The 20820-nt window shown below is 45.5% G+C and overlaps 1 protein-coding gene across 1 annotated transcript; it reads right to left on the reverse strand.

Moving 5' to 3' along the window:
- Nucleotides 1-19053: 19053 nt before the first annotated feature.
- LOC122925960 (olfactory receptor 1019-like) lies at nt 19054-19986 on the reverse strand. Its single transcript, XM_044277355.1, has one exon. The coding sequence runs from the start codon at nt 19984-19986 to the stop codon at nt 19054-19056; it is 933 nt and encodes a 310-aa protein (XP_044133290.1).
- Nucleotides 19987-20820: the final 834 nt, after the last annotated feature.

The following is a 20820-nucleotide window of genomic DNA, read 5'->3' on the forward strand; positions in this document are numbered from 1 at the left end:
TACACCTGGCACACATGAGCAGCTACATGCTTCAGTGCTTGCGCAATGACCACCGAGTTGCCCACATTCTAACGAGTACTGATTACTGGGTGGCCACTCAGCTGGATCCCCGCTACAAGGACAACATGCTGTCCTTAATTCCGTCACTGCAGCATGATCGGAAGATGCGAGAGTACAAGCGCATGCTAGTAGACGTGCTTCTGATGGCATTCACACCTGACAGCGGGGGCTCAGTGGAAGCACAAGGCGAAGGCAGAGGAGGAGGAAGAATTTTCCAATGTAGTTGGGGCACTGCCAGAACCTCAGAAGGGAGGGTTAGCATGGCCGAAATGTGGAAAAGCTTTTGTCAGCACGCCAATAACGGAACATCTTAGCAGGAGGCAGCATTTCAGCAACATGGTGGAACAGTACATGTGCACATGCCATACGTACTGTCTGATGGGTCTGCCTCATTCAACTTCTGGGTCTCCATATTGGGCACATGGCCTGAGCTTGCCCTTTACGCCTTGGAGGTGCTGGCCTGCCCTGCAGCAAGTGTATTGTTCGAACGTGTGTTTAGCTTGGCAGGGGGGGAATCACAGACAAGCTCACTTTCATTAAAATGAACCAGGCATGGATCCCACAGTATTATACTTGTCTGTACCTTTGTGCTGAGTAGACAAGTATACCAGCCGCACCCAGAAGTGCACTCCAGTGCACTATTTGCATTCTCTTTTCTATTTCCCAAAGCTGTCCATACATACATACATACATTCTACAGACATAGTGCTGTGATGTCACAAGTTCACAACAATACTTAGTGCACAATCAGTAATATGTAGTCAGACCTGCTAAAATGTGAAGTTGTGCGCCAAAATATTTGCATCATTAGTGCCGATTAACGCTATCGCAAATATATTGGAGCACTCTAACTGCATATAAAGCAATAATGCCGTGCCAACCATTTTCTCCAGTCTCAGGAAACTTCTAGCAGCTTGGAAAATGTAGTAAAAGTGACCCATGCCTGTATTTCAGGCACATTACGTGAATATTACATTGCCGATTTTTCACAATCCAGAAAATAATCTCGAATTTGCGAATATAGGATGAATATTCACCCAAATATTCGTGAAATATTGCGAATTCGAATATAGGCCCTGCCGCTCATCACTAAAAGATTGTAGGTGAGGGTCTGCTGGTGAGCTGACCATCAAAAAGATTGTATGTGAGGACCTGCTGGTGAGCTAACCCTTTAAAAGATTGTAGGTGAGAAGGTTCAGGTGAGCTGACCCTCTAAAACATTACATGCGAGGGTCTGTAGGTGAGCTGACCCTGTAAAAGATTGTAGGTGAGAGTCTGCTGGTGATCTGACCCTCTAAAACATGACATGCGAGAGCATTAAGATGAGCTGACTCTAAAAAAGATTGTAGGTAAGGGCCTGCTAGTGAGCTGACCCTTTTAATACATTACATGCGAGGGCCTGCAGGTGAGTGGACCCTCTAAAATATTGTAGTTGAGGGCCCACAGATGAGCTGACCCTTTAAAAAATTGTAGGTGAAGGCATGCTGGTGAGCTCACCTTCTAAAATATTATATGCAAGGGCCTGCAGGTGAGCTGACCCTCTAAAAGACTGCAGGTGAGGGCCTGCTGGTGAGCTGACCCTCTAAAACATTACATGAGAGGGTCTGCAGGTGAGCTAGCCCTCTAACATTTTGTAGTTAAGGGCCTGCTGGTGAGATAACCCTCTAAAACATTATATGCGAGGGCCTACAGGTGTGTGGACCCTATAAAGATTGTACTTGAGGGCCCACAGGTGAGCTGACCCTCTAAAAGATTGTAGGTGAAGGCCTGCTGTTGAGCTCACTTTCTAAAACATTATATGCAAGGGCCTGCAGGTGAGCTTACCCTCTAAAAGACTGTAGGTGAGGGCTGGCTGGTAAGCTGACCCTCTAAAACATTATATGCGAGGGCCTGCAGGGGAGCTGACCATCAAAACGTTTGTATGTGAGGACCTGCTGGTGAGCTGACCCTGTAAAACAATATATGAAAGGGCCTGCAGGTGAGCTAACCCTTTGAAAGATTGTAGGTGAAGGGCTGCTGGTGAGCTGAACCTCTAAAACATTACATGCGAGGGTCTACAGGTGAGCTGACCCTCTAAAAGATTGCAGGTGAGGGCCTGCTGGTGAGCTGACCCTCTAAAACATTACATTCGAGGGCTTGTAGGTGAGCTGACCCTCTAAAAGATTGTACGTAAGGGCCTCCTCGTGATCCGACCCGCTAAAACATGACATGCGAAAGCATTCAGGTGAGCTGACTCTATAAAAGATTGTAGGTAAGGGCCTGCTGGTAAGCTGACACTCTAAAACATTACATGCAAGGGCCTACAGGTGAGCTGACCCTATAAAAGATTGTAGTTGATGGCCTACAGGTGAGCTGACCCTCTAAGAGATTGTAGGTAAAAGCCTGCTTGTGAGCTCACCTTCTAAAACATTATATGCGAGGGCCTACTGGTGAGCTAACCCTCTAAAACTTTATATGCGAGAACCTGCAGGTGAGCTGACTCTCTAAAAGATTGTCTGTGAGGGCCTGCTGGTGAGCTGACCATCTAAAACATTACATGCGAAGGCCTGCAGGTGAGCTGACCCTCTAAAAGACTGTAGGTGAGGGCTGGCTGGTAAGCTGACCCTCTGAAACATTATATGCGAGGGCCTGCAGGGGAGCTGACCATCAAAACGTTTGTATGTGAGGACCTGCTGGTGAGCTGATCCTGCAAAACAATATATGAGAGGGCCTGCAGGTGAGCTAACCCTCTAAAAGATTGTAGGTGAAGGACTGCTGGTGAGCTGAACCTATAAAACATTACATGCGAGGGTCTACAGGTGAGCTGACCCTCTAAAACATTACATTCGAAGGCTTGTAGGTGAGCTGACCCTCTAAAAGATTGTACGTGAGGGCCTCCCCGTGATCTGACCCGCTAAAACATGACATGCGAAAGCATTCAGGTGAGCTGACTCTATAAAAGATTGTAGGTAAGGGCCTGCTGGTGAGCTGACCCTCTAAAACATTACATGCAAGGGCCTACAGGTAAGCTGACCCTATAAAAGATTGTAGTTGACGGCCTACAGGTGAGCTGCTTGTAGGTAAAAGCCTGCTTGTAAGCTTACCTTCTAAAACATTATATGCGAGGGCCTACTGGTGAGCTGACCCTCTAAAACTTTATATGCGAGAACCTGCAGGTGAGCTGACTCTCTAAAAGATTGTCTGTGAGGCCTGCTGGTGAGCTGACCATCTAAAACATTACATGCGAAGGCCTGCAGGTGAGCTGACCCTCTAAAAGATTGTAGGTGAGGGTCTGCAGGTAAGCTAACCCTCTAACAGAATGTAGGTAAGGGACTGCCGGTGAGCTAAACCTTTAAAACATTACATGCAAAGGCGTGCAGGTGTGTGGACTCTCTAAAAAATGCAGTTGAGGGCCCACATGTGAGCTGACCCTCTAAAAGATTGTAGGTGAAGGCCTGCTGGTGAGCTCACATTCTAAAACATTATATGCTAGGGCCTGCAGGTGAGCTGACCATCAAAAAGATTGTAGGTGAGGACCTGCCTGTGAGCTGACCCTTTAAAACATTACATACGACGACCGGCTTGTGAACTGACCCTCTAAAAGGTTGTAGGTGAGGGCCAGCTGGTGAGATGACCCTCTAAAACATTACATGTGAGGGCCTACAGGTGAGTTGACCCTCTAAAAGATTGTAGGTAAGGGCCTGTTAGTGAGCTGAACCTCTAAAACATTATATGCGAGGGCCTTCATGTGAGCTGACCCTCTAAAATATTGTAGGTGAGGGTCTGCAGGTGAGCTGACCCTCTAAAAGATTGTAGGTGAGGGCCTCCTGGTGATCTGACCTCTAAAACATGACATGCGAGAGCATTCAGTTGAGCTGACTCTATAAAAGATTGTAGGTAAGGGCCTACTGGTGAGATGACCCTCTAAAACATTACATGCCAGGGGCCTACAGGTGAGCTGACCCTCTAAAAGATTGTAGGTGAAAGCCTGCTTGAGAGCTCAACTTCTAAAACATTATATGCGAGGTCCTGCTAGTGAGCTGACCCTCTAAAAGAATGTAGGTGAGGGACTACTAGTGAGTTGACCATCTAAAACATTATATATGAGGGCCTGTAGGTGAGCTGACCCTCTAAGAGATTGTAGGTAAGGGCCTGCTGGTGAGCTGACCCTCTAAAACATTACATACTACAGCCTGTTTGTGAGCTGACCCTCTAAAAGGTTGTAGGTGAGGGCCGGCAATTAAGATGATCCTCTAAAATATTACATGCGAGGGCCTGCAGGTGAGTTGACCATCTAAAAGATTGTAGGTAAGGGCCTGCTGGTGAGCTCACATTCTAAAACATTATATGCTAGGGCCTGCAGGTGAACTGACCATCAAAAAGATTGTAAGTGAGTACCTGCTGGTGAGCTGACCCTTTAAAACATGAAATACGATGGCCGGCTTGTGAGATGTCCCTCTAAAAGGTTGTAGTGAGGGTTGGCTAGTGAGATGATCCTCTAAAACATTACATGTGAGGGCCTACAGGTGAGTTGACCCTCTAAAAGATTGTAGGTAAGGGCCTGTTAGTGAGCTGACCGTCTAAAACATTATATGCGAGGGCCTGCATGTGAGCTGACCCTCTAAAAGATTGTAGGTGAGGGCCTGCTGGTGATCTGACTCTCTAAAACATTATATGAGAGAGCCTACATGTGAGCTAACCCTCTAAAAGATTGTAGGTGAGGGCCTCCTGGTGATCTGACCTCTAAAACATGACATGCGAGAACATTCAGTTGAGCTGACTCTATAAAAGATTTTAGGTAAGGGCCTGCTGGTGAGCTGACCCTCTAAAACATTACATGCGAGGGCCTACAGGTGAGCTGACCCTCTAAAAGATTGTAGGTGAAAGCCTGCTTGAGAGCTAAACTTCTAAAACATTATATTCGAGGGCCTGCTAGTGAGCTGACCCTCTAAAACTTTATATGCGAGGGACTGCAGGTGAGCTGACTCTCTAAAATATAGTAGGTGAGGGCCTACTGGTGAGCTGACCCTCTAAAACATTACATACGACGGCCTGTTTGTGAGCTGACCCTCTAAAAGGTTGTAGGTGAGGGACGGCTATTGAGATGACCATCTAAAATATTACATGCGAGGGCCTGCAGGTGAGTTGACCATCTAAAAGATTGTAGGTAAGGGCCTGCTGGTGTGCTGACGCTATAAAGCATTACATGCGAGGGCCTGCTAGTGAGCTAACCCTCTAAAAGAATGTAGGTGAAGGCCTGCTTGTGAGCTCACCTTCTAAAATTTTATATGCGAGGGCTTGCTGGTGAGATGACCCTCTAAAACTTTATATTCGAGGGCCTGCTGGTGAGCTGAATCTCTAAAAGATTGTAGGTGAGGGCCTACTTGTGAGCTGACCCTCTAAAAGATTGTAGGTGAGGGCCTGCTGATGAGCTGACCATCTAAAAAATTACATGCGAGGGCCTTCAGGTGAGCTGACCCTCTAAAAGATAGAAGGTGAGGGCCTGCTGGTGAGCTGACCCTTTAAAACATTATATACGACGGCCTGCTTGTGAGCTGACCCTCTAAAAGGTTGTAGGTGAGGGCTGGCTGATGATATGACCCTATAAAACATTACAAGCGAGGGCCTGCAGGTGAGTTGACCCTCTAAAAGATTGTAGTTAAGAGCCTACTGGCGAGCTGACTCTCTAAAACATTACATGTGAGGGCCTGCAGTTGAGCTGATCCTATCAAAGATTGTAGTTGAGAGCCCAGAGGTAAGCTGACCCTCTAAAAGATTGTAGGTGAAGTCCTGCTGTCGAGCTCACCTTCTAAAACACTATATGCGAGGACCTGCTGGAGAGAAGACCCTCTAAAACTTGATATGCAAGAATTTACAGGTGAGCTGACTCTCTAAAAGATTGTAGGTGAGGGCCTGCTGGTGAGCTGACACTCTAAAAGATTGTAGGGGAGGACCTGCTGGTGAACTGATTTACTAAAACATTACATGCGAGGGCCTGCAGGTGAGCTGGCCCTCTAAATGATTGTAGATGAGGGCCTGCAGGTGAGCTGACCCTTTAAAACATTACATACGACGGACTGCTTGAGAGTTGACCCTCGAAAAGGTTTTAGGTGAGGGCCGGCTGGTGAGTTGACCCTCTAAAACATTACATGCGAAAGCCTGCAGGTGAGTTGACCCTCTAAAAGATTGTAATTATGGGCCTGCTGGTGAGCTAACCCTCTAAAACATTACATGCGATGGCCTGCTGGTGAGCTGACCCTCTGAAGGATTGAAATTGAGGGCCTGATTGTGAGCTGAACCTCTAAAACATTATATGCAAGGGCCTACATGTGAGCTGACCCTCTAAAAGATTGTAAGTAATGGCCTGTTGATAAGCTGACCCTCTAAAACATTAAATGAGAGGGTCTGCTGGTGAGCTGACCCTTTAAAACATTTTATGCGAGGGCCTGCTGGTGAGTTGACCATCTAAAAGATTGTAGGTAAGGGCCTGCTGGTGTGCTGACCCTATAAAGCATTACATGCGAGGGCCTGCTGGTGAGCTGACCCTCTAAAAGATTGTATTTGAGGGTCTGTTGGTGAGCTGAACCTCTAAAACATTATATGCGAGGGCCTGCATGTGAGCTGACCCTCTAAAAAATTGTAGGTGAGGGTCTGCTGGTCAGCTGACCCTCTAAAATATTGTAGGTGAGGGTCTGCAGGTGAGCTGACCCTCTAAAAGATTGTAGGTGAGGGCCTCCTGGTGATCTGACCTCTAAAACATGACATGCGAGAGCATTCAGTTGAGCTGACTCTATAAAAGATTGTAGGTAAGGGCCTACTGGTGAGATGACCCTCTAAAACATTACATGCCAGGGGCCTACAGGTGAGCTGACCCTCTAAAAGATTGTAGGTGAAAGCCTGCTTGAGAGCTCAACTTCTAAAACATTATATGCGAGGTCCTGCTAGTGAGCTGACCCTCTAAAAGAATGTAGGTGAGGGACTACTAGTGAGTTGACCATCTAAAACATTATATATGAGGGCCTGTAGGTGAGCTGACCCTCTAAGAGATTGTAGGTAAGGGCCTGCTGGTGAGCTGACCCTCTAAAACATTACATACTACAGCCTGTTTGTGAGCTGACCCTCTAAAAGGTTGTAGGTGAGGGCCGGCAATTAAGATGATCCTCTAAAATATTACATGCGAGGGCCTGCAGGTGAGTTGACCATCTAAAAGATTGTAGGTAAGGGCCTGCTGGTGAGCTCACATTCTAAAACATTATATGCTAGGGCCTGCAGGTGAACTGACCATCAAAAAGATTGTAAGTGAGTACCTGCTGGTGAGCTGACCCTTTAAAACATGAAATACGATGGCCGGCTTGTGAGATGTCCCTCTAAAAGGTTGTAGTGAGGGTTGGCTAGTGAGATGATCCTCTAAAACATTACATGTGAGGGCCTACAGGTGAGTTGACCCTCTAAAAGATTGTAGGTAAGGGCCTGTTAGTGAGCTGACCGTCTAAAACATTATATGCGAGGGCCTGCATGTGAGCTGACCCTCTAAAAGATTGTAGGTGAGGGCCTGCTGGTGATCTGACTCTCTAAAACATTATATGAGAGAGCCTACATGTGAGCTAACCCTCTAAAAGATTGTAGGTGAGGGCCTCCTGGTGATCTGACCTCTAAAACATGACATGCGAGAACATTCAGTTGAGCTGACTCTATAAAAGATTTTAGGTAAGGGCCTGCTGGTGAGCTGACCCTCTAAAACATTACATGCGAGGGCCTACAGGTGAGCTGACCCTCTAAAAGATTGTAGGTGAAAGCCTGCTTGAGAGCTAAACTTCTAAAACATTATATTCGAGGGCCTGCTAGTGAGCTGACCCTCTAAAACTTTATATGCGAGGGACTGCAGGTGAGCTGACTCTCTAAAATATAGTAGGTGAGGGCCTACTGGTGAGCTGACCCTCTAAAACATTACATACGACGGCCTGTTTGTGAGCTGACCCTCTAAAAGGTTGTAGGTGAGGGACGGCTATTGAGATGACCATCTAAAATATTACATGCGAGGGCCTGCAGGTGAGTTGACCATCTAAAAGATTGTAGGTAAGGGCCTGCTGGTGTGCTGACGCTATAAAGCATTACATGCGAGGGCCTGCTAGTGAGCTAACCCTCTAAAAGAATGTAGGTGAAGGCCTGCTTGTGAGCTCACCTTCTAAAATTTTATATGCGAGGGCTTGCTGGTGAGATGACCCTCTAAAACTTTATATTCGAGGGCCTGCTGGTGAGCTGAATCTCTAAAAGATTGTAGGTGAGGGCCTACTTGTGAGCTGACCCTCTAAAAGATTGTAGGTGAGGGCCTGCTGATGAGCTGACCATCTAAAAAATTACATGCGAGGGCCTTCAGGTGAGCTGACCCTCTAAAAGATAGAAGGTGAGGGCCTGCTGGTGAGCTGACCCTTTAAAACATTATATACGACGGCCTGCTTGTGAGCTGACCCTCTAAAAGGTTGTAGGTGAGGGCTGGCTGATGATATGACCCTATAAAACATTACAAGCGAGGGCCTGCAGGTGAGTTGACCCTCTAAAAGATTGTAGTTAAGAGCCTACTGGCGAGCTGACTCTCTAAAACATTACATGTGAGGGCCTGCAGTTGAGCTGATCCTATCAAAGATTGTAGTTGAGAGCCCAGAGGTAAGCTGACCCTCTAAAAGATTGTAGGTGAAGTCCTGCTGTCGAGCTCACCTTCTAAAACACTATATGCGAGGACCTGCTGGAGAGAAGACCCTCTAAAACTTGATATGCAAGAATTTACAGGTGAGCTGACTCTCTAAAAGATTGTAGGTGAGGGCCTGCTGGTGAGCTGACACTCTAAAAGATTGTAGGGGAGGACCTGCTGGTGAACTGATTTACTAAAACATTACATGCGAGGGCCTGCAGGTGAGCTGGCCCTCTAAATGATTGTAGATGAGGGCCTGCAGGTGAGCTGACCCTTTAAAACATTACATACGATGGACTGCTTGAGAGTTGACCCTCGAAAAGGTTTTAGGTGAGGGCCGGCTGGTGAGTTGACCCTCTAAAACATTACATGCGAAAGCCTGCAGGTGAGTTGACCCTCTAAAAGATTGTAATTATGGGCCTGCTGGTGAGCTAACCCTCTAAAACATTACATGCGATGGCCTGCTGGTGAGCTGACCCTCTGAAGGATTGAAATTGAGGGCCTGATTGTGAGCTGAACCTCTAAAACATTATATGCAAGGGCCTACATGTGAGCTGACCCTCTAAAAGATTGTAAGTAATGGCCTGTTGATAAGCTGACCCTCTAAAACATTAAATGAGAGGGTCTGCTGGTGAGCTGACCCTTTAAAACATTTTATGCGAGGGCCTGCTGGTGAGTTGACCATCTAAAAGATTGTAGGTAAGGGCCTGCTGGTGTGCTGACCCTATAAAGCATTACATGCGAGGGCCTGCTGGTGAGCTGACCCTCTAAAAGATTGTATTTGAGGGTCTGTTGGTGAGCTGAACCTCTAAAACATTATATGCGAGGGCCTGCATGTGAGCTGACCCTCTAAAAAATTGTAGGTGAGGGTCTGCTGGTCAGCTGACCCTCTAAAAGATTGTAGGTGAGGGTCTGCTGGTAAGCTGGCCCTCTAAAACATTACATGAGAGGGTCTGCAGGTGAGCTAACCCTCTAAAAGATTGTAGGTAAGGGCCTGCTGGTGTGCTGACCCTATAAAGCATTACATGTGGGGGCCTGCTGGTGAGCTGATCCTCTAAAAGATTGTATTTGAGGGCCTGTTGGTGAGCTGAACCTCTAAAACATTATATGCGAGGGCCTGCATGTGAGATGACCCTCTAAAAGATTGCAGGTGAGTGCCTACTGGTGAGCTGACCCTCTAAAAGATTGTAGGTGAGGGCCTGCTGGTGAGCTCACCTTCTAAAACATTATATGCGAGGGCCTGCAGGGGAGCTGGCCCTCTAAAAGATTGCAGGTGAGTGCCTACTGGTGAGCTGACCCTCTAAAACATTACATGAGAGGGTCTGCAGGTGAGCTAACTCTCTAAAAGGTTGTAAGTAAGGGCCTGCTAGTGAGCTGACCCTTTAAAACATTACATGTGAGGGCCTGCAGGTGAGTGAACCCTCTAATAGATTGTAAATAAGGGCCTGCAGGTGAGCTGACCCTCTAAAAGATTGTAGGTGAAGGCCTGCTGGTGAGCTCACCTTCTAAAACATTATATGCAAGGCCTACATGTGAGCTGACCCTGTAAAAGATTGTAGGTGAGGGCCTGCTGGTGAGCTGACCTTCTAAAACATTATATGTGAGGGCCTGCAGGTGAGCTGACCCTCTAAAAGATTGTAGGTAAGGGCCTGCTGGTTAGCTCACCTTCTAAAACATTAGATGCAAGGGCTTTCTGGTGAGCTGACCCTCTAAAAGATTGTAGGTGAGGGTGTGCTGGTGATCTGACCATCTAAAACATTGCATGCGAGAGCCTATTGGTGAGTTTATCATCTAAAAGATTGGAGGTAAGGGCCTGTGGGTGAGCTGACCCTCTAAAAGATTGTAGGTGAGGGTTGGCTGCAGAGATGACCCTCTAAAACATTACATGGGAGGGCCTGCAGGTGAGTTGTCCCTCTAAAAGATTGTAGGTAAGGGCCTGCTGGTGAGCTGAACCGCTAAAACATTATATGTCAGTGCCTGCAGGTGAGCTGACCCTCAAACACATTACATGCGAGGGCCTGCAGGTGAGCTGACCATCTAAAACATTACATGTGAGGGCCATGAAGTGAGTGGACCCTCTAATAGTTTGTAGTTAAGGGCCTGCAGGTGAGCTGACCCTCTAAAAGATTGTAGGTGAAGGCCTGTGGTGAGCTCACCTTCTAAAACATTATATGCAAGGGCTTGCTGGTGAGCTGAACCTCAAAAACATTATATGTGAGTGCCTGCAGGTGAGATGACCCTCTAAAAGATTGTAGTTGAGGGCCTGCTGGTGAGCTGACCGTCTAAAATATTACATTTGATGGTCTGTAGGTGAGCTGACCCTCTAAAAGATTGTAGGTGAGGGCCTGCTGCTGAGCTGACCATCTAAAACATTAGGGGTGAGGGTCTGCTGCAGAGCTGACTCTCAAAAACATTAGTGGTGAGGGCCTGCTGCTGAGCTGACCCTGTAAAACATCATAGTTGACGGCCTACTGGTGAGCTGACCCTCTAAAACATTACATGCGAGGGCCTGCAGGGGAGCTGACCATCAAATAGATTGTAGGTGAGGGCCTGATAGTAAGCTGACCCTCTTAAACATTATATGAGATGGCCTGTAGGTGACCCTTTAAAAGATTGTAGGTGAGGGCATGCTAGTGAGCTGACCCTCTAAAACATTACATGCGAAAGTCTGCAGGTGAGCTGACCCTCTAAAAGATTGCAGGTGAGGACCTGCTGGTTGAGCTGACCCTCTAAAACAATACATGCGAGGGCCTGTAGGTGAGCTGACCCTATAAAAGATTGTAGGTAAGGGCCTGCTGGTGAGCTGACCCTCTAAAACAGTATATGCAAGGGTCTGCAGGTTAGCTGACCCTCTAAAAGACTTTAATGAGGTCCTGTAGGTGAACTGAAACTCTTAAAGATTGTAGGTGAAGGCCTGTTGGTGAGCTCACATTCTAAAACATTATATGCAAGGGCCTGCAGGTGAGCTGACACTCTAAAAGATTGTAGGTGAGGGCCTACTGTTGAGCTGACCCTCTAAAACATGATATGCGAGTGCCTGCAGGTGAGATAACCCTCTAAAAGAATGTAGGTAAGGGTCTACTGGTGAGCTGACCCTCTAAAACATTACATGCGAGGGCCTGCAGGTGAGCTGATCCCTCTAAAAGATTGTAGGTGAAGGCCGGCTGGTGAGTTCACCTTCTAAAACATTATATGCGAGGGCCTACAGGTGAGCTGACCCTCTAATACATAACATGCGAGAGCATGCAGGTGAGCTGACCCTATAAAAGATTGTAGGTAAGGGCCTGCTGGTGAGCTGACACTCTAAAACATTACATGTGAGGGACTGCAGGTGAGCTGATCCCTCTAAAAGATTGTAGTTGAGGGCCTGCTGGTGAGATGAACCTCTAAAACATTACATATGAGGGCCTGCTGGTGAGCTGACCCTCTAAAATATTACATTTGATGGTCTGTAGGTAAGCTGACCCACTAAAAGATTGTAGGTGAGGGCCTGCTGGTGAGCTGACCTTCTAAAACATTATATGCGAGGGCCTGCAGGTGAGTTAACCCTCTAAAAGATTGTAGGTGAGGGCCTGCTGTTGAGCTGACCCTCTAAAACATTACATATGAGTGTCTGCAGGTGAGCTGACCCTCTAAAAGATTGTAGGTGAGCGCCTGCTGATGAGCTGACCCTCTAAAACATGACATGCGAGAGCCTGTAGAGGAGCTAACCCTCTAAAAGATTGTAGTTAAGGGCCTGCTGGTGAGCTGACCCTCCAAAACATTACATGCAAGGGCCTGCAGGTGAGTTTACCTTTTAAAAGATTGTAGGTGAAGGCCTGCTGGTGAGCTGACCCTCTAAAACATTGCATGTGAGGGCGTGCGTGTGAGATGACCTTCTAAAACATTAGGTGTTAGGGCAGACTAATAGGCATGTTGATATGTTGGAAGAGGACGAGAAAAGGAAGATTGAACCATATACCCTTTTGTGGTGAAAGGGGTGCATGGGAATAAAGTGGATTAAGTACATTACACTCTGGTGAAGTAGAGAAATCAGGGTTAATCCAGGCCTTGTTCGTTTTTATAAGAGTCAAGCTGGCAGCATTTTCAGTTGACAGGCGGATGCACTGTTATCAGTTATTATGCCCCCAGCAGTACTAAATACCCGATCTGACAAAACGCTGGTGGCAGGGCAGGCTAAAACCTCCAAGACACGGTCTGCTACTTACTTTTTCGCCATCTTCCAAAACTTTTCTCCTCTTGTGACTCTAGGCCGCGCATCAGGGTGAGGGTCCCTTGGAGAGTGTTGCCTTGCCTCTGTTGGAACTGCTGCATGTTCCCCTCGTCTCCACTCCTCGGTTGCCCTCTGCTGCCAGCGTTGTTAGCTGGTTATTTTTGGAGCAATTTTTCCACAAGGACCTTCTGGTATTGCACCATTTTGCACGTCCTCTCCACCAGAGGAATGAGAGATGAGAAGTTCTCTTTGTAGCAGGGGTCGAGAAGGGTGAACAAGCAGCAATTCGTGTTGTCTAAAATGCGTATAACGCGCGGGTCGCGGGAAAGCAGCCTAACATGAAGTCAACCACGTGTGCCAGAGTACCAACAGGCCAGAATTCGCTGTCGTCATCAGGAGGATGCAAAATAACTGTGGAGCTCCAGTTATGGGTCTTCAACACAGTGAAAGACAGATATCCCTCAAAGGAAGGAAAACCGAGCAAAGGGGTGTCCCCATTACAGTGATCACTAAATCCACCATATTAAGTGGCCCCTATGTCAAGATCCCACTCTTTTACAAGCTTTAAGGATGTGACAGGGAAGACCTAAGTCAGTTATCCATCTACAGACATTTGTTTCGGGGTGTTGCTGCTCATCGGTGTGGAGTAGGATTCTGGCTAACCATGAGCATTGCCTTGGAGACTACTTAAACAAAACAATAGCTGATCTTAGGGAGACCAGCTACAGAAAATACTGTGGAGCCTCATTTAAGAGTCTCGACACAGCAATCCAAAGTGCAAAGCTCCCTGGGAAACAGTAATATGCAAAATAACTGTGGAGCCCCAGTTATGGATCTTCAACACAGTGAAAGCCAGATATCCCTCAAAGGAAGGAAAACCGAGCAAAGGGGTGTCCCCATTACAGAGATCATCAAATCCAACATATTAAGTGGCCCCTATGTCAAGATCCCACTCTTTTACAAGCTTTAAGGATGTGACAGGGAAGACCTAAGCCAAAATAACTGTGGAGCCCCAGTTATGGGTCTTCAACACAGTGAAAGCCAGATATCCCTCAAAGGAAGGAAAACCTCATCCTCCTCTTCTGCCAATCCATGCTGAACAGATGGAATTAAACTTCCATGGGTACTACCCACTGAAGTGGAGGCAACCGTCTCCTGCTCCTCCTCCTCCTCTTCATCATCATCATCCAATTTGAGCTGAGAAGACGAACTGAGGGTGGACTGGATATCACCCTGTGTAATGTCTTCCCCCCTTTCCACCTCTTCCACATGCAAAGCGTCAGCCTTAATTGTGAGCAGCGAGCGTTTGAGTAGACACAGAAGTGGAATGGTGACGCTGTCTGATAATAGCGTTATCGCCGCTCACCATCTGTGTTGATTCCTCAACGTTTCTTAAAACCTCAGAGATGTTAAACATCCATGCCCACTCCTCCCTTGTGTAGAGTATTCCACTACTGCCCTTTGCTGCTCACAAAGTCTGGCGAACATGTGGAATGTTGAGTCCCAGCATGTGCTCACATTGCACAATAGTCGGTGAGCTGGCAATTGTAAGCGCTGCTGCAGCATTGACAGACCGGCGGAAGCTGTCGATGACTTGCGGAAATTGTCACACACGTGGCGCACCTTCACCATTAGCTCAGGCAAATTAGTTTTGAGAAACCTCTGAACCACTAAGTTGAAGACGTGGGCTAGGCATGGGATGTGTGTGAGCTTGCCGAGCTCCAAAGCCGCCACTTAGTTACGGCCATTATCAGACACAACCATGTCTGGTTCGAGGTTTAGTGGCGAGAGCCACAGCTCAGTATGGTCTCTTATCACATCCCGCACGCACATCCCGCATGGAGACCCACTCATTGGTGGTGAAGTGGTGCTGTTCTGCAGAGCGACTTACTCGTGCATGCTGCAGCTGAAACTCCACTATCGCCTTCAGCTGCTCGCACAGTCTCTTCAGCAGCATGTGCAAGGTAGAATTCCACCTTGTGGGTACGTCGCATATGAGGCGGTGAGCAGGAAGGCTGAAGTTACAGGCAAGCAGCAGCAGGAGGAGAATGTCAAAAGTGCGTACAGACGGCCCGCACTTTCTGCAGCAACCCCGACATATCGGGGTAATTTTTCAGGAACCTCTGCACCACTAAATTCAGCACATGTGCTAGGCAAGGGATGTGCCACTAACCGGCTAGGCCCAGAGCTGCTACGATATTTCGCCCGTTATCGCACACCACCAGGCCAGGCTTGAGGCTGTTGTTCCATGCCCGTCCACAGCTTCTGCATGGTGTGGGGTTTTCCCCCCAAACATATGAGTTTCAAAACAGCCTGCTGTCATTTCCCACTGGCTGTGCTGAAGTTGGTGATGCAGGTGTTACGCTAACCGGAAGAGGAGGTGGCAGAGGAGGAAGTGGAGTAGGAGGCAACGAGAAATGTCCCGCAATCCTCGGTGGCGGAAAGACATACGCCAAGCTGCTATCTGCCTCAGGCCCAGCCACCACTGCATTTACTCGGTGTGCAGTTAGGGAGATATAATGTCCTTTCCCATGCTTACTGGTCCATGCTTACTGGTTTTTAAAAGTCTCTGTCTCCACCAGACAGAATGACAGCATTTCAAAGGCCAGGAATTTTTAAATGCTGGCATTCAGGGCCAGGGATCACGGGTAGATAGGGGGGTACTTCCTCTTTCTCTCCAATGTTTGGGGGATGGACAGCTGATTGCTTCCATGGGAAAATGTGCAGATGCTTGTTGACGGTGGCGGTGGTGGTGTTGCTGCCACATCCTCTGTTTGCAGGGTGGCAGGTGCCACTGTCCCTCCAAAGGGGGAGGAAGAGGCCGACACTGCAGCAGAAGAGGGAGAAGGAGGAGCCTGAGATCTTTTGTGGTTTTTGAGGTGTCTACTCCACTGCAGCTCTTGCTTAGCGTTTAGATGCCTGGTCATGTTGCTGGTCACCCACTGAAGTAACAGACAGATTAACTATATTACTTTTCCTGTCATGGATGCAGTGCAGGTTTACCTCACACTAAAAATGGGTTTATGTCACCCACTGAACTAACAGACGGATTAACTATATTCATTTCCCTGTCACGTATGCAGTGCAGGTGTACCTCACACCAAAAATGGGTATATGTCACCCACCGAACTAACAGACGGATTAATTATATTCATTTCCCTGTCACGTATGCAGTGCAGATGTACCTCACACCAAAAATGGGTATTTATCACCCACCGATCTAACAGATGTATTAACTATATTAATTTCCCTGTCACGGATGCAGTGCAGGTGTACCTCACACAAAAAATAGGTATATGTCACCCACCGAACTAACAGACAGATTAATTATTATATATCTGTGTCACGGGGTGCAAAGATGGCACGTTGCACCCACAAAAGATCGCTATAGGTCACTCACAAAATTAACAGATTAATTATTATTTTCCTGTGTCAGGGATGCAAAGCTGGTGTACCCACAAAAAAATAGCTATGGGTCACCCACAGAATAAATAGCGAGATAAAATTCCTCCCTTCAGCTGCCTGCTTTCTGTCCCTGCACTACTCAGAACTGATGGGCAGTGCTATTCGTGATCCAGCTTGTATAGAGGCTTGGTCACATGATGCACCGGCCAATCACAGCAATGCCATTACTAGGCATGGCTGTGTTGGCTTCTAAGTGTCCACAGATTAGGCTACTTTCACACTAGTGTGTTGGCTTTCCGTTTCTGAGATCCGTCATCGCTCTGGATGCAGACACCAAAAAGCTGCCTGCAGCGTTTTTTCTGTCCACCATGTGGTACGGAGCAAGCCGGATCCGTCCTGGCACACAGGGGGCGGATCCGTTTTTTCTGACACAATAGAAAACTGATCCGTCCCCCATTGACTTTTAATGGTGTTCATGACGGATCTGTAATGGCTATATATAAGACATAATACAACCAGATCCGTTCATGATGGATGCATGCGGTTGTATTATTGTAACAGAAGCGTTTTTGCAGATCCGTGACAGATCGGCAAAAAACGCTAATGTGAAAGTAGCCTTAAAAGCTTGTTGATTGGCTGCCCTGCAGCCTTTCAACAAGCTTTATTAAATGCCCAAACACCGAACTAGAACCCGAACTTTTGCTGCAAAGTTTGGGTACGGTCCGGGTACCCGAACTTGCATAATTCGGTACGGACCCAAACTTTGCAGTTGCTCAACCTTAATTATGACATATATTTTTCCCTTTTTTTTCCTATTAATACACTCCTCAAAAAAAGTAAAACAATGTAAAATCAACGCAGAAGGGCTAATAGGACGTACGTATCTTTCCTATTAATACACCCTGTAAATGGCTGTAGTACAATGTAACTTCACTGCAGAACAGCAATTATGACACATATTTTTTCATTTTTTCTCCCATATTAATACACCCACCAAAAAAAGTTAAACAATGTAAAATCAATGCAGAATGGCTAATGCACCCCGTAAATGGCTGTATCACACAGAACTTGCACCCCAATCACAAGCAAGGTTTGCTGGAATTACTGATGTATCATATAGTGCAAACAACCTAAAAACAGCAGTATAACACCAATTTGGATCCCCAATTAGTGCAGCAAGGTGTAATAGAATCGTTCCTATTACCCAGGCTGGACACTCCCCTATTGCAACGTGTTCTCCTTTTATAGCGTACATAATGCCTCCCCATCATTTCCCTACACCTTGAATAATATTTTCCTGAACTTGTAAATCGATTTTTGAGAACAATAAAGTCTTTCCTAGCACTGTCCCTAGCACCTGCTGACGTCTCTCTCTGCACTAAGTACACTGGAAAATGTCTGAATCCAAGATGCCTGAGGCTACTTATAGGGCTGTGACATGACAGGGGCTGGCTGGCTGCTGATGGCATTGTGGGTGATCCCTCATTCCCACAGTTCTTTGCTCCATGTCCTAACACGTACAGCAGCCATTTTAGGGAAAAAAATTTGATTCGTTACCATTAAGCATGAGGAAACTCTGCTTCGATGCGAATTGAATTTTTCCTGAAATTCGAATCTAATTCGACTTCGTCAACTTGGATTTCCTCATCTCTAATGCTAATAGAAAAACTTATGGCTATGGCTGTTCAATAACTAGCAAGAAGCACTAATTACAGAATAACTTTCACAGATTTAGAATTGATTTTAAAGGTCAACCAGAAAACACATTCAAACTAGTATAGAAATTATATAAAATGTTACTAAAAATAAAATGAGGCCAGTATCAGAGGAGTCTGTTCACTGTGGGAAACATGTTGTATGTGAGAGCATTATTTCCCAGCCTGAACTCTGCACTTGTGATGAGACCTGACAGCATTATAATCATTTAGTTTGTCTCTGCCCGACATCAGCTGTAATGAATTGTACTGACATACCGCCATCAGTAGAATAAATACCGTCAGTAGAATCCAGACCTTGATTTTATAGGTGACCCAACGTTGAGAAACTAGAGACATAATTTGTGATGATAGGCAGGAAGATGTATGGTTTTAGCCCCAAGGTGGTCCTCAAGTTGTAGTTGTTGGAGATGAGCGAATTTATTAAAAATTTAATTCGGCTGCTTTGCCAAATTTTACAAAAAAATTGGCTTCGTGATGAATTACTTTGTCACGAAGTGCATTATTTTGTAAGTAGCGGGTGCAATGACAGGGAGCTGCGATAGCGTCGCCCCCGTCATTGTACCCCTCAGATGCTGTGTTCATACATGATCGCGGCATCTGAAGGTAAAATTAACAATAATTCAAACTTACAAAATCAAACTTACTACCTCCATTTTCTCGCAACGGGCCAGCCGCCATCTGCGGCTGGCCCGTTGCGGCAATTCGGCCAAGATCTTCAAGCAAGATGGAGGGCGGTAAGTTTAATTTTTTTTGTTTTTTATACTATTTCAGGTTAAATAGTATAAAAAAGCACGAGGAAATTCGGCTTCTAGACGAATCGAATTTATCCTGAAATTCTGATTGAATTCCACTTTGTAGTTGTACCAAGAAAAAATCCATTTGGATCTCTACATTGAACATTATTATTGAGTATGAACAAATCCAATGCAACATGATGCAAATATACTGTTTAAGAGTCATATACATATTCAGGTTAAGAGTACTGTAATTTATAAGGTCAGCTTGTGTCTAATTTTCTGAAGCCCATCTTTGAAATCATTATTTTTCAAGCTGTAAATTATAGGATTCAATAAAGGTACCAAAACAATATATAAAAGGGCAAAAAACTTATCTTGTTCTGGATAATAACTAGATGCTGGCCTCATATACAAACAAATAATTGTTCCATAGAAAATACTTATACATGTGAGGTGAGAAGAACAGGTAGAAAATGCTTTATATCGTCCTTCTGCAGATTTGATCTTCAGTATGGTAAAAATGATTAATACATAAGAGATCAATGTGAGAAAGAATGTAGAAAGAGTCAAAAGGCTACCAACAATGTAATTCATCATCTCTACTTTAGATGTGTCACTGCAAGAAATTTTAAGAAGAGGTGCAAGGTCACAGAAAAAATGGTCAATATGATGAGATGCACAGAATGATAGCTTAGATACAAGGGACAGATGTGCTGTTGGATCCATTAGACCAATGATCCATGCAGATATTGCAAGTCCTGTGCAATGTTTCAGACTCATCAGAGATGTATAAAGAAGCGGTTGGCAGATTGCAATGTAGCGGTCATATGCCATAGCTGCAAGTAAAGTGACCTCGATGCTAGCCAAGGCAATGAAGAAGTATAATTGAACCATACAGGCAACAAATGAGATAATTTTTCTTTTAGTGAGAAATATATTCAACAATTTGGGCAGAATATTTGATGTGTAAGCAATATCAATGAGAGAAAGGTTCAGCAATAAAATATACATAGGACGGTGTAAGTGAGGATTTCCCCATATGACCACAATAATTGCCAAATTCCCCAAAATAATGAGAATATAGAGAAGTAGAACTGTTACAAAAATTGGTAATTGAAGTTCTGGTATTTCTGACAAGCCTAGGATGGAGAATTCTGTCGCATTGTATTCAGCTTGTCTTTGCATTTTATAGATTGCCCTTCCCAGAATAAAATAGCTATATGTTGCCATTGATAAAATGTATCTTGAACTTTTGTATGTGTTTCAGTATACAAACCACCTTTCCTGAAGCATTAATAAATATTTCAATTGTATCACTGATTAAATACATTTTGTTGGAATAATAGCACAGTACTTATTTCATGGTCCATCAGACGTCTAGAAAATGCCAGTTATTACTCACTGTAAACCTAGTGATGCAGCATTCCAGTTTTAGCTAAAAAAATTTTTTATCCATTCTGTGTTAATTGTTCATTGTTTTCCAGATCTTTTCTTGCTGGCACCTACAAACATGTGCTGATGATAATTGTACCTTAAAGAGGTAGTCTAGCAGGGTTTGGGTTTTTTTAGACAAAAGAGGAGAATGGGTTAAAAAAATAAAAAAAAGCATTACTCCCCAATCCTGCACCACTACCACTCTGACATTTACTGGATCACCTGTTTTTCTACTTTTCCTAGTCCAGTCTTGATACACAGAAAATTGAATTATATACCTCCTCAGCCAATAAATGGCCAAGGTGGGTCACCGATAGGCCAGCAACTGGTTTAATAGACATGTCCTATCTGTGGAGATTGGACGAGGACGAGGAGACCAGTAATGACCAGTAATGACCAGTAAGTGTCAGAATGGCAGTACCAAGGATTCGTGATTTATCAATTTGTTTCTCTTTTCTAAACAATTCTAAACATTACTGAAAAGTTAGGTGTTGCCAAACAACCTTTATAACTGAAAGGAATCAAGATACTGGTCATATGTAACCTGACCTGAGCAATAGTCATGAAGTGTTCGTAGAAAGATGA

The sequence above is a fragment of the Bufo gargarizans genome, chromosome 1, assembly GCF_014858855.1.
Source record: "Bufo gargarizans isolate SCDJY-AF-19 chromosome 1, ASM1485885v1, whole genome shotgun sequence".
NCBI classification, from domain to species: Eukaryota; Metazoa; Chordata; class Amphibia; order Anura; family Bufonidae; genus Bufo; species Bufo gargarizans.